General features: G+C 39.7%; 1 protein-coding gene across 1 annotated transcript; it reads right to left on the reverse strand.

The window, feature by feature from the left end:
- Positions 1-2,138: 2,138 nt before the first annotated feature.
- Positions 2,139-13,236, reverse strand: LOC139442662 (elongation factor 1-gamma-like). Its single transcript, XM_071223521.1, has 11 exons — positions 13,206-13,236; positions 12,924-13,073; positions 10,153-10,216; positions 9,346-9,488; positions 8,868-9,011; positions 7,854-7,983; positions 6,756-6,871; positions 6,408-6,463; positions 4,287-4,459; positions 3,329-3,453; positions 2,139-2,389 (listed from the first exon to the last, which is right to left on the reverse strand). The coding sequence occupies exons 1-11, from the start codon at positions 13,215-13,217 to the stop codon at positions 2,237-2,239; spliced, it is 1,266 nt and encodes a 421-aa protein (XP_071079622.1). The 5' UTR covers positions 13,218-13,236; the 3' UTR covers positions 2,139-2,236.
- Between the last annotated feature and the right edge of the window lie 24 nt (positions 13,237-13,260).

Consider the following 13,260-nt stretch of genomic DNA (forward strand, 5'->3'; position numbering starts at 1 on the left):
TCCAACAATTCTGGATCTTGGAGACTGTCCCTATCGGAGCTGCACCAAAACCTACCGGAGCCCAGTTAGATATATTTGACATTGCTGGATTTAGGGGAGGGAGACAAATTCTTATTGTCAGCACATGCACGTTTGGCACGTCTGCAAGTTCTTGACATGGCGCATATTTTGCATCAACATGTACGTAATTCCCCGTCATGTCAGTTATCACCAAGCGTGTTCAGTAGACAGCCGCCGGAACCATATCCGAGGTGGCAGTATTATACAGCGAGCGTATCGTGTTGCCAAGTCTCTCCGGCCGTGTTTTATATACGTGTACTTTACGTATTGCGCATATGTGCATGTATTGTATTGAAATGTTTCAACCTTTAAAGTACAGCTGTGTATTCGACTGCGCTGCTTTCAGAATATTAATTGACCACCTTGTTGACCTTTCTTTAATCAACAATACTTTAAGGCATTTTCTTTGAGTTTTATTAGTTGTGGGGGCATTGGAAGCTTCTGGGTCACTCCAGTATGTTTTATGTAGTTCAGCTTACACAGCTTACACATGATTGGTCTAGTTCAAATTCTATTCTAGCGCTCAGCATTTTACCTGCACGCCAGCCATAACATCTTGACCATGTTCACGGACCACAGCCGTCCTCTGTATAGAAACTGTACCCTGTACCATGTACAAAATTCAAAAATTGACATTAAACTTCGCACTGCACCTTTCACAGTTCGAAAAAGAATTATGTAGCAGTTTTGAAGTTACAGGTCGCACAAAATAAATGTCCTCTGACCGACGAAGTCCTTGGTTAACTACATACCCACCACCAATGTCAGCTGACTTGAGACTTCAATCACGATAGTATGGCACAACCACCGGTAAATAAATACATATTTCATTAGACTTATCCTTACATATCTACGAAAGTGTATATTTTTAGGAAGCAGGTTTCTTTGTTCAGACTTCACCACACTACGATAGGCTGTCCGAGGGTTTTGTCCCGTGAGAATACTAAAAGTACCTGCTTGTCTGATTTGGTTTGTTGGTTTGTTGTTTAAGGCCGCAATATTCCAGCTATATGGCTGCGGTCTGTAAATAATCGAGTCTCTAACGGACAATCCAGTGATTAATATCGTGAGCACCGATCCACGCAATACGGGATCGATGACATGCATCAACAAGTCAGCGAGCCTGACCACCCGATCCCGTAAATCGCCTCTTACCACCACAAGCAAAGTCGCCTTTTACGGCAAGCATGAGCTGATTGTCTGAGCGTGAATGATGTTGTTGCACTGCAGTCATATACATACCAAAGGATTTCTCACAATCACATTTTAATACGATAAAGTTTAGTTAGTTAACCGAGCCGTCCCTCCCGAAAGTGAGAGTTTGATTTTACACCGCTTTTAGCAATATTCCAGCAATTTCACGGCTGGGGGGGGGGGGGGGGGGGGGGGGGACACCAGAAATGGGCTTCACACATTGTACCCATGTCGGGAATCGAACCCGGGTCTAGGCGTGACGAGCGAACGCTTTAACCACTGGGCTACCCGACCGCCCCTCCGTCCCGAAAGACAAATAGCCCAGATCTGAAAGGCTCTTATTTGAAAAACTTACATTGATCATGTCCATTTGTGCAACCCCTGGTAGTCCGGTTAGTAGAATGCACATGCATTCTACCCTACTCGGACACTGGTTCAACCAATTCCAGTCAAATCCTGGCCGAGATAAACCCAGCGAGGAGCTTCACACACTGTATCCTTATGTGGAAATCGAACCTGGGCCTTCTCGTGTAATATAGCAACCCATGCTTATCGCAAGAGGCGACTAACGGGTTCTGGTGGTCAGCCTCACCAACGCATGTCATCGTATCCTAATTGCGTAGTTGATGTTCATGTTAATCTCTTCAAGACCGCCATCATATATAGCTGGCATATTGTACTAAACAAACTGACAATTTCGTCAATTAACACATTTTGTAACCATATTTTCCTGAGTGTAAAACAGTTTTTATGTGCAATATCCCAGCTATATCAGGGTAGCCTGTAAATCTTGTAAAGCCTGGGTCAGTTATGTCACAAAGCATGCTCCCCAACAACAACCTTTAGGTATGACACACAGCTTCAAGCTATATAAATCAAACCACTTTCCCTTGACACCTTGTTTATTCATTTTCTTTATCACATTTTTCGATGACAGTAAAACTGTTCAGCACTGATTTCCCAGTGAATGTTTGCAACATAATCACTTGAAGATCTTTCCCTGGTTGAACTTCTTGCCATCAAAGTTGCCCTCCCAGGTGAAGTACTCCTGCACCAAAGTCTTCGTCTTGGCATCATCAGGGTTGAGCTTGGTCCACTTGTAGGACTCAAAGTCTATCTGCCAGTCCTCACTCAGCTAAAACACAAAGCAGATATCGGGTCAAACTAGGGTTTGCAGCCATAGAAAGTAACCATTTTAGTCCACTCGTCCTTATAATATTAACATATAGCAAAAAACTTAATAATGGCAAATTTCTATTAGTCCTTATGATATCTGAACTATTGGGCAGAGCCAATTTCTAAGCTGGTTTGTTGCTTATGCGGCACTTGGCAATATTCCCGTGGCATGTACATAATTAGGACCAGATTGATATCGTGAACGATCCATGCCACGACACCTAAGTCAGTCAGCCTATTCTGACCTGGAATCTCCACAGTCATTCAAAATAGGTAATCAAAACCCATGGTTATGAAAAGAAGACTACGGATAATTAACAAAATACAAGTCTTATAAGGTATTTGACTGTTAAGGATACGTACATACATTTTGTTTGTTGTTTAATGCCACACAATAAAAAAAACACAACCCTGGCAGGGAAATGCTTGAAAAAAATTCAATACTTAAAACAGTACCTAACATTTTTTTACCACATACATGCTTAAACATATGTCTTTATGTTCAGGTATGACCCGTGATGTCGAATTATATGATGTGACATCATAGGGCCTAGTGCCATACACTTTGTGAGGATCCTTATACTGTATATGCATTCATGTTGGTACGCATTCTCACCACTATTTGTCAGCTGATTTTATGACAAATCTTCATTTATATTGAGAGCAAACTATGGGTAATTAATGTTACATTTGTACTTGTAGGTATTTTTTCACATTTGATTTATGTGTATTTATTTCAACAGGGCCTCATTAGGGGTTCACAGGGTTAATTTCTTCAAAATTTCAAAACAGCTGGCATCCAAACATCAACCGTGTTTGTGCAATTGTTTTCACAAAACCACTCTGGTTACAGTGGCAAGAGAAGAATTCTCATATCCAACATTCCACATATGCTTACCTCAAAAGCCAGTTGAGGTCCTCTCCAGAACCAGATGCCAGAGATACTGTTCGTATTGTCTCCACCAAATATAATCATACTTCCAAATGCATTTTTTCTCATCTTGTCAAGACGCTGGAACATGCCTGCAGATTCAGAATTGACATCCACTTGACTAAAAATATTTCTATTGAGAGGAAATATACTGATGCTTTTCGGCACAAACCTGGCTCAAGCCAAAACTTATCATATGAAGTGCCAAACCTTGGACTAATGCTGAAGCAAGGTGAGCCACAAAGTAGGGGTTGCCAAACACAGAAGCAGCCCTGTCACTGCTATTTCTCACAATGACCTCATAGATGTTGTAGGATTTGTTAACGTGCCTGTAGGATTTGTTAACATGCATGCCTGTAGGATTTGTTAACGTGCAATGCCTGTAGGATTTGTTAACGTGCAATGCCTGTAGGATTTGTTAACATGCCTGTAGGATTTGTTAACATGCATGCATGTAGGATTTGTAAACATGCATGCCTGTAGGATTTGTTAACATGCCTGTAGAATTTGTTAACATGCCTGTAGAAGTAACCATGCCTGAGATAATGAAAATGATATAACCATGAGCTGAAGTTTTTGTTTATGTTTAACGCCGCACTCAGCAATATTCCAGCTATATGACGGCGGTCTGTAAATAATAGAGTCTGGATCAGACAATCCAGTGATTGACATCATGAGCATCAATCCACGCAATAGTGATATGATGACATGCATCAACCAAGTCAGCGAACCCGTTAATCGCCTCTTACGACAAGCTTGGGTAGCTGGAAATACCATAGGTTGCACAGAAAGAACTAGAGGTATTTCAAGCTCAAACAACCTTCATTACTAGATTTGCTTGTCGATTGTTCATTTCTTGCTACGTTACACGACCAAAAAGTATGCATGATACAAATGACATATTTGTCAGTGTTCAAATACGCACCTGAAACAAGATTGCACACCATAAAGGTTTTCTTAGAAGACAGGTCTTGTGTGTATTCACAATGCCAAATAGAGTACTTGTCCTTTTCAAACTTGTCCCAGAAGTATGGCAAAGCAACTTTGTCTGTGTCCTCATTGGAGTATGTTCTCTTGAATTCATCGAAGTCAAAGTTCCTGAATTAAAGAAAAGGATAAATCTTAAATTATATTTAATTTAACTTGGCATAGATTCAGTATCATGGCTTGATATGGAAACAGACACCATTACTGCAATAACATTATAGAATTCTGACACAATGAGCGGTAGAATTGTATCTGAAATGATTATTTTATAAGAAATAATTTTTCCCAATATCAATAATCATGTTATTTTATTTGCAGCTTTAATATAAATATATATTGTGCTTTACATATATATATATATAGTAATAATTAAATAAGTGGAGCAAGACTGAACACAGTTTTAATTGGCTAGCGCTTTCAACTCGTACCATGTATGAGTCATCAGGCCATAACTGAATAAATGAAGTAGTAACATAGTTACGTGACGTCATAACATTTAGGAGAACTATGACGTCACAATACCAAGGTGACAATGGACAAATAACTTACGCCTTTACATTTAACTTAGGCGCGTATTTATGAATGAAATGCTCTTTTTGAAACAATGTAGGTTCATGATCAAAATTTAGTTTATATAGCGGGAAAACTAAAAAGTTGCCGCTTCCACATGTATCTTAATGTTCACTGAGTGGAATCGTCGGTTGTGTGGCTGCTTTATTTATGACAGTGAAGATTCATTCTTCTTTTTAATTTAAGTTCTGTCTTTCCGATATACTTTTCATGAACTTTTCAGTTCCCATATACTTTTCATGAAAAGTTCATGAAAAGTATATCGGAAAGACAGAACATATATATATATATACATATGTGAAATATATATGTTAAATGAATTACCATGAGCGTAGCACTTTGGTACAGCTGATACCTATTGCCGGATACTTTTTCGTATGGAAGAATTTGACCAATCACCATCTATGCGCCCGTGATTGCGAAAACCTTTTACTGACATATAATAGTCAAACTACAACAAATATGACTTTCAGCGAGTCAATGTATGGCTTTTATGATATATCCTCTCTCTATCCACTTAAGTTCGTTTCAAGGCATCAATAGTGCTAAAATGACCTTGGTTGCTGTAAATAACAGTGTTTTGCGATCTTCTGATCGCTTCACATACGATTTTGCCGAAATGAATTGAAACAATATTGAATGTGATTTGGAATAAAAATATTAAAAAAGATTACAAACATAAGTGCCGATATAAAATGAACTCTTTTTACAACCAGACAGTGTAAACACATGATTAATTTGTGTACTTCCGTACGGATTTGTTGACATGGCATTTCCGGTGTTACATGCTCACAGTAATGTCATTTTATTGGGGAAAAATACTTCTCTTGAAAGCCCCCTAATTCTAGTTACGAAAAATTTGTCTTATATGCAGCAATATACGGATTTGGATTCCTACCAGTTTGTAATCAACACACCCCTCCCTCCAATAAAAGCTGCCCACCCGCCCGCACAATATTCTCATACGCCCTTACCTGAGAACCAATTCTTTTATTTTTTTAAGCCTTAGTAAAACAATTTCTAACATTGATAATATGTGAACATTTTGGTGCAATGAAATCCCAATTGCATGAGATTAGAGCTATGGTCATGTTGGATGGTTTAGGAGTCCAGTCACAAATACTAGTGATGGACACTCGGCCAACCAATTATTATATCCTCTTTAAACTCACAAGACCAACAGTGAAAGAGCAAGTCTCACAGAGGAATCCTAGACAAGGTAGAAAAGTTTTTCATTATGAAAGTAACAGTTGTTGTCAGGACAGTAGGACTTTCAGACTATGAGAGTGAAAGGTTTTCCTACAGCTTAAAATGGCACGGCATACCAAGAATAAGCTTCACATTGTACTAACATGAGAAATAACCTTAGGCGTGGCGAGCCAATGTATCAATCACTAGGTTAGGTTTCAATGACCCCAGACAAACAGTTTCAATGTAAACAAAAGAATGGCATTGAGGACAGTTTACATAAAACAGAAATGGGTCTCACCCTTTGGGGAACTGTGCAAAGGGGTCTTTCTTCTCAGGTCTTGGTGCCTCCTCTGCCTGGAAATTCAAATGAATATCAAATTTAATGTGGTCGAATTCCATTTCATGAAAGCTTATTCTAACAATATGTTAATAAATGTCAATCTTTGCCCAAAAATAACTAGTGAAAATATAAAAAATAAGAATTTTCTACTTTCCTGAAGGACAGCAGATAATGGGGCAGATAGTCAAGTGCTTAATATTTACTCAGCTTATGTTTGTAGTTTTGAGATAACACTCATTTTACAGTATACCTTCTCTCTTTCAAAAACTTATAATTGATTCATGTAATCCAAGTCATGTGACAAACCTCAGCAGGCTTTTCCTCCTTGGGTTTCTGGGCCGGCTTGGCTTCCTTCTTGCTCTCCTTCTTGCTGTCCTTCTTGCCGTCCTTCTGCCCTCCGTGAAGGTCTGCATACTTCTTGGCTAAAGGAATGACAAGGCTTGAAATTGGTGGTAGGAAGTAGAAAACATATATTTAACTTTTAAAAAATGTCTCAATTAATTGATCAAATTACCTTGGGGTGTATGAGCAATTGGGTTTAACACCACTTTGATGATTATTCCAGTTATATCGCGGCATGTCAGCTTAATGTGGGAGGAAAACCCTAAGTGACACAGGTCTCAAGACGTTTACCACTTTGGTCAGACCCACAAACACGGGTATGGTGCTGACAAACCTAAAAACATAACTGTCAGCATCTTCCTCAAGTGCATTAGACCCGTGAAGATTCAGGGTAGAAATTACGGATCATCACGGGTGCTGGTACCATGAGTGTGTGGGTATGGTTTTACTCGCTATTCCAGCAATATCATGGCGGGGGACACCAGAAATGGGCTTCACACATTGTACCCATGTCGGGAATCGAACCAGGGTCTTCGGCATGATGAGCTAATGCTTTAAGCACTAGGCTACCCGACGGGCCCCTGGTGCTATGAAATCCCACTGGCATGAGATAAGGTTTATGGTCATGTTGGAAGGTTTAGGATTCCAGTCACAAATACTAGTGATGGAAACTCGGCCAACCAATTATTATATCCTCTTTAAACTCACAAGACCAACAGTGAAAGAGCAAGTCTCACAGAGGAATCCCAGATGACGTGCATTGCCGTAACACCTCGGATAACAGCTAATTTCAGGTGACCTCAAAGACTTATCTACTTTTTGCCATACCGTAAAATGTTATTGTTTAAAAACATTGTTGTTCGTCAAATATTCTGTTTGATCATGATAATATTAAATCAGTTTCCCTTAGTGATGATCATGATTTTCATAACAAATGTCCTTATTCCAAATGAAGACATTTATTTTCATTTCCAATTTATTAACAGTAGAGCAAAATTGAAATGTTATCAATAAAAGCCCCAAGACAGATAGGTAAAGGGGAGCACCGGTCAATATACATACCATCAAACTGAGCCATCTTGGTGCAGAGTGCGAAGTTCTTGACGACTGCCTTGAACTCCTTCTGGTTGATCAGTGTTGTGAACCACCGATTGACATTGGGGAAGGACTTGCGGAAGTCAGGGTCCAACACCTACACGACACAGTACAGTACAGAGAGATGCACTATATTTCATAAATTATTGCCACTTTTCATAGTAACAATTTTCTAACAATGATAATATATAACATTTGAACATGGTGTTATGAAATCCCACTGGCATGAGATAAGGCTTATGGTCATGTTGGATGGTTTAGGATTCCGGTCACAAATACTAGTGATGGAAACTCGGCCAACCAATTATTATATCCTCTTTAAACTCGCAAGACCAACAGTGAAAGAACAAGTCTCACAGAGGAATCCTAGATGACGTGCATTGCAGTAACACCTTGGATAACAGCTGATTAGTGACATACAGATCTTATCAATCTGAGCAGCTTCTATTCAGGTGAACCAGCAATGAAAGAGCAAGTCCCACAGAGGAACATCCTACATTGAAGCTACAACTCTTTCAAACGTAGCTACATGCACTAGACAACTTTCCTTTATAATTGTTTCCAAACAACCTTCCATGATGGTGTACAGTCAACCAGTCTGTACATGCATGGTGTACCCTCAACCACATTTAACCACCAATCACTGTCTTGGTTAGCTCTAGTCTTTAAAGTGAGTGAGTGAGTTGGGTTTAACGCCGATTTCAACAGTATTCCAGTCATATCACGGCGTGTCAGCTTAATGTGGGAGGAAAACCCGAAGTGATGCAGGTCTCAGACGTTTACCACTTCGGTGAAACCCACGAGCACGGGTATGGTGCTGACAAACCTAGAAACATAATTGGGGCGAACCGGGATTCGAACCCACAATCATAGGTTTCTGGCATGCCTAAGGGACGCAACTCTGCACAGCGAATCGCGGCGCCTTAGACGACTGGGCCACCCATGCCCCTCTAGTCTTTAAAAGCTCCACGGTGCACTCACATATTGGTAGAGCTGGATGAGGTTGCAGGCGACGCTGATGTCAGCCTGGGAGATCCTCTCACCGACGAGGTATGTGCGAGTCAGAAGAACATTGTTCAACACTTCAAGGGCTGTGCGGATCTGCTCCTTTGCTCTCTCTGTGTCCTGGCAAGAGATGTTGCATTTGATTACAATAACAACAACCATAAAAAGGAAACAATATGATAGAGTAAGTTGGCAACAAACATTCTTTCATGAATTATACATCTCTTACCAAGAAAATAGTTTCTCTTTTCATGTTTCCAACACAGAATGGTGTACATTTCACCACAAACAAAAAAGCAAGGGACTTAACTCAATAGGAAGACAACAAAAAGTCAAGTCCCCTTGCTTAGTCTTATTACAATATCCTAGTTTTGCAGTTATAATGTGCAAATTCAGATCTTAGGAAAAAAAGGAGAGCACCCACTCTGCAGAAGGGGACTGGTCCACCACCCACCTGTTTGTTGTACTGAACAATGCCGAGACAAGGGAATACCCAGGTACAAGCGGCTGGAAGGATCTCATTGTCTGCAAAGCAGGTCCACTGCTGCACCTGGGCGGCGGCCTCGGGGCTGCTCCCTCTCAGCTGGTTGTTACCCACTGAAACATGGAACACACACAATCATGCTTTTCGTCCAAAATCTATTCATGCTTAAGGCAACACAGTTGGCAATGAAATGTAGTCAAGCGGGTTGTTACAAATGCAATAACCTCAGAATGGTCACATCCAACTAGTCACCGGCTATTTGCAGACTTGTGGTTTATGTAAAGTACTGTAAATCGTGAAATTAATGCGTCTTCAAAAGAATGTGACCACTGGCCCCTTGCCAAAAATGTGACTCAATTATGTCAATATGAATGTAACACCCCCCTCCTCTCAAGCATCAGTGGATTTCTATCTAAAGAAAATGTCCTCTGTCAGGTTTAAAGGAGAATCCACACATTAATCCAATCATACACCAAATAGCACCACTTATTAGGGCTGAGTAGAGTACTTCCACTAATACAATACATGCGTGCTGGCTCGTGTCGGCCTTTGACGCAGTCGTAATGACACCTAAGATCTTATTAGCATTAATAATAAAATGTATTGGTTATCATGGTTATGTTTTCACAGGTTTATATCAGAAAAACACTTCATATTATGTATAGATAAATCCGGCTACTAATAAAACCAGTTGGTGCTACAGGTTTTTCACTTGGGAGCCAAATGGCACCCAAGGGAAAAAGTTAACCAAGAAGGCTTGTCATGAAAGATACTTACCATATTGAGCAATAGCATTGCTCTCAAACAAGTTTAATCCATTCTTTGACTGGAATGCTGGGACCTGGAAAAACAAGGTTGACAGAATATGAAAACATTTGTAAGCAGCTGTAAAACAATAACACGAAAGGTTGCCACATGCCTGGAGTGGTAGTGGCTATGATTTAAAAAAAATGTTTGTTTGTTATTTATTGCAGTCTGCAAATAATCATTCTGAACCAGACAATCCAGTGATTAACTTCATGAGCATCGATCCACGCAATTAAGATGATGACCTGCATTAACCAAGTCAGCGAGCTGGACCACCCGATCCCGTTAGTCGCCTTTTACTGCAAGAATGGGTTGTTGAAGACCTATTTAACCCCAGATCTTCTCACGGGTTTAACAAATGTACCGGTAGTGCAATCAACATTTTACATGTTATGTAACACAGGTGCTTCTGCTGGATACAGATAGTATGCTGTGCAATCTAATATGTAATATAACCATTTGCCCATTTGATAGAAAAATAGTTCATTACAAATTTAAAAAATAAAACTAATTTCATGACCCACAGGTGATTTGAAGTTGGTCTAATTGTACACACATTGAACATGTTGAACACAATGTCCCTTAATACTACAAATTACTAAGGCTTTGTCCTAATATGATTTACTGCCTGGACTGGTTTGTAGGAGAAATGTTATGCAAACAGTTGACACTACACCTTCGCAGCCAATTTCATGATGCAGTGTTAGACAGGCAAGAATATGATTATATATAGTTACAAGAACCTTCAAATCCTGCTAATCTCTTTATGTTCCTCCAGGTCTTACACTTGGGTCACAGAAGTACACAAGTGCCTTTGAAGGAGGGTGTTTCGTGGCTGACTCAGGCTAAATACTCATGCAACTGTCACGTAATACCACCTACATAATACCATGGTTAGAAACAAACAGTTTTTGTCCACTAGTCCTTATAATGATAACATATAGCAAAACCCTTAAAATGGGCCAATTTCTACTAGTCCTTAGGATACCTTTACTATTGGGCAGTTTGGTAAGGACTACAGGACTAGTGCCAATTTCTTACGCTGAATACAACTGAACTGTCAGTCATTTCACCAGCAGAGGGTGGAGCTTGCTACCAGTTGTGGGCCAGTCAACAGTTTGGTCTTAAGTGTACATAAAATAGTTTGCATGTCTGTCCTTTTCCGTACTACCCAGTAAACACAGGTTATTTCTTTGTTAATCTTTCCATTCCAACCTTTTAGCATTGTATAAAATAATATCAAGATAAATATACATTTCTTATCAATTCATGCACCATAACACTAAGGTTAAGTGGGGTTCTAAAAAAGATGAAGCCATTAAATAAATTTGTCTGATAATCATAATAAAGTGTCCTTGTGTCAGTGCACAAACAAACGATATCAACACAAGTTCCTAGTTGACTATCACTAAAGTCATCATGATCTTTAATGTTTTGAATTGACTAGAGAAAAACTATGCATTGTTATTAATATAAATCAGACATGTTGATGTTGGACCCATCAGCTTCCTGCGAGCAGCAGCTGGCAAGGTATGACACGTCCTCCAGTATATATCCTCCAGCACTTACATTCACATCACAAACGTACATGAATGCCTTTGTAGAGGAATATTAACATGCAGGAAAAACAGAAGGCACTTGTCTGAAATAGTCCTCCCACGTCTACGAGGTTAAACATATTCTAATAGTTGACAGTTTGCCCAGATACTCTATATATACAGGATATAATTTATGGGCAAGAGTTAAAAAACACAAACTCTAGTAAGCTGTATCTGCCTTTAACCCGTCATCAGCAAGACCTTATTTTCAATTAATTGGATAATGAAAACAACTGTCCAAAATTCAAACATGTTAGAAAAAGCACTACAAAAATACAATATTTCCAAATAAACTTCCTTTAATATTGTTTAACAACTATCAATGAACAAAAAGAAATAGACCAACTTCAACTTGGCAGGTCTTAGTGCGTCGGTAGCATTCTAGTTGAGTTTCATAAAATCCTGTCATCTTTGTACTCTCACAAACGTGCAAATGTTAATTGTGTTGATCAGGGTATTGATGGTTAAGTCCAAAGTGTGTCGTTTCCCTGGGCTGTCCTGTATATGAATAGAGACAAGTCACTAGAGTGGCCGTGTGTTGTAATAACTTTCCTCTGCACCATGTGTAATCATTTACCGTATTGTGAAATGCTGAACATACATCTTGACACTGTGTCCCTAAATACCATAATTAATGACTGACTGGACTATTTTAGTACTCATATATTCAAAGTACTGTAGGAGAAATATTGTTAGACTGGCAAGAATATGGTTACATGTTGTCAAGAACCTTCAAATCCTGCTAATCTCTTTTTGTTCCTCCATGTCTTACACTTGTGTCACAGAAGTACACGAGTGCCTTTGAAGGAGGGTGTAACTTTATTATGTTGTACTTTGTCCCCCTCACCACCCAGATATATGTTGATTACCAACTGATCACTATTAACACATCCTCTCACGATTTCCATTTGACCAAAACTGACCAAAGAATGGCATGGGTGTCTATCATCAAGTGAAGGACAACCGTTGCCGGTACAATTTCTTTATTTCATTTGCCTGTCGAACGTGCTGTGGACAGTGGACAGTTGACTAACCCCAAATGTCAGGTTACTTCCAATTCCTGGTCCTCGGATAGTAGTGACCGTATCAAGTCTGACTGGTAGTCTGTATCCTTAGTTATCACGAGATTGTGCATTTTCATACCTTTCCCAGTGGGAACTTGCTAAGAAAGTCGCTGGATTTATTTGTTTCTCCGAGTTTAAACCCGTCGGCAACTTTCACGTCAGCACCACTGTACTGAGCGGCTACAAGAATCTTGTAGGCTCTGAAGTTTCCTGCGTATGTGTATAGAGTCTGGAATGAAAATAAAGATATTTAATGGAAAAGTCACTATTCGAGAGTATAATTTTACTTCAAACCAAGCGCAAAACTCGCAGATTATCGAGATTTCAGACTGATTGAGCTCGTGAAAAGCAGAAGACTCACGCCGGCCGCCATGTCATCGATTCAAAGGAAGTGACGTACCGGGGTTTTCCAGATT

This window comes from Haliotis cracherodii, unplaced genomic scaffold (assembly GCF_022045235.1).
Source record: "Haliotis cracherodii isolate W230 unplaced genomic scaffold, xgHalCrac1.p SCAF_5, whole genome shotgun sequence".
NCBI classification, from domain to species: domain Eukaryota; kingdom Metazoa; phylum Mollusca; class Gastropoda; order Lepetellida; family Haliotidae; genus Haliotis; species Haliotis cracherodii.

What these genes read in the sequence shown, in the direction of transcription:
- LOC139442662 (XM_071223521.1), bottom strand. An exon ending in GCAAGTTCCCACTGGGAAAG is followed by an intron (nt 10,217 to 12,923) that starts GTATGAAAATGC and finishes TTGTTTTTCCAG; the next exon opens with GTCCCAGCATTCCAGTCAAA. An exon ending in TTTGCACAGTTCCCCAAAGG is followed by an intron (nt 4,460 to 6,407) that starts GTGAGACCCATT and finishes TCTTTAATTCAG; the next exon opens with GAACTTTGACTTCGATGAAT.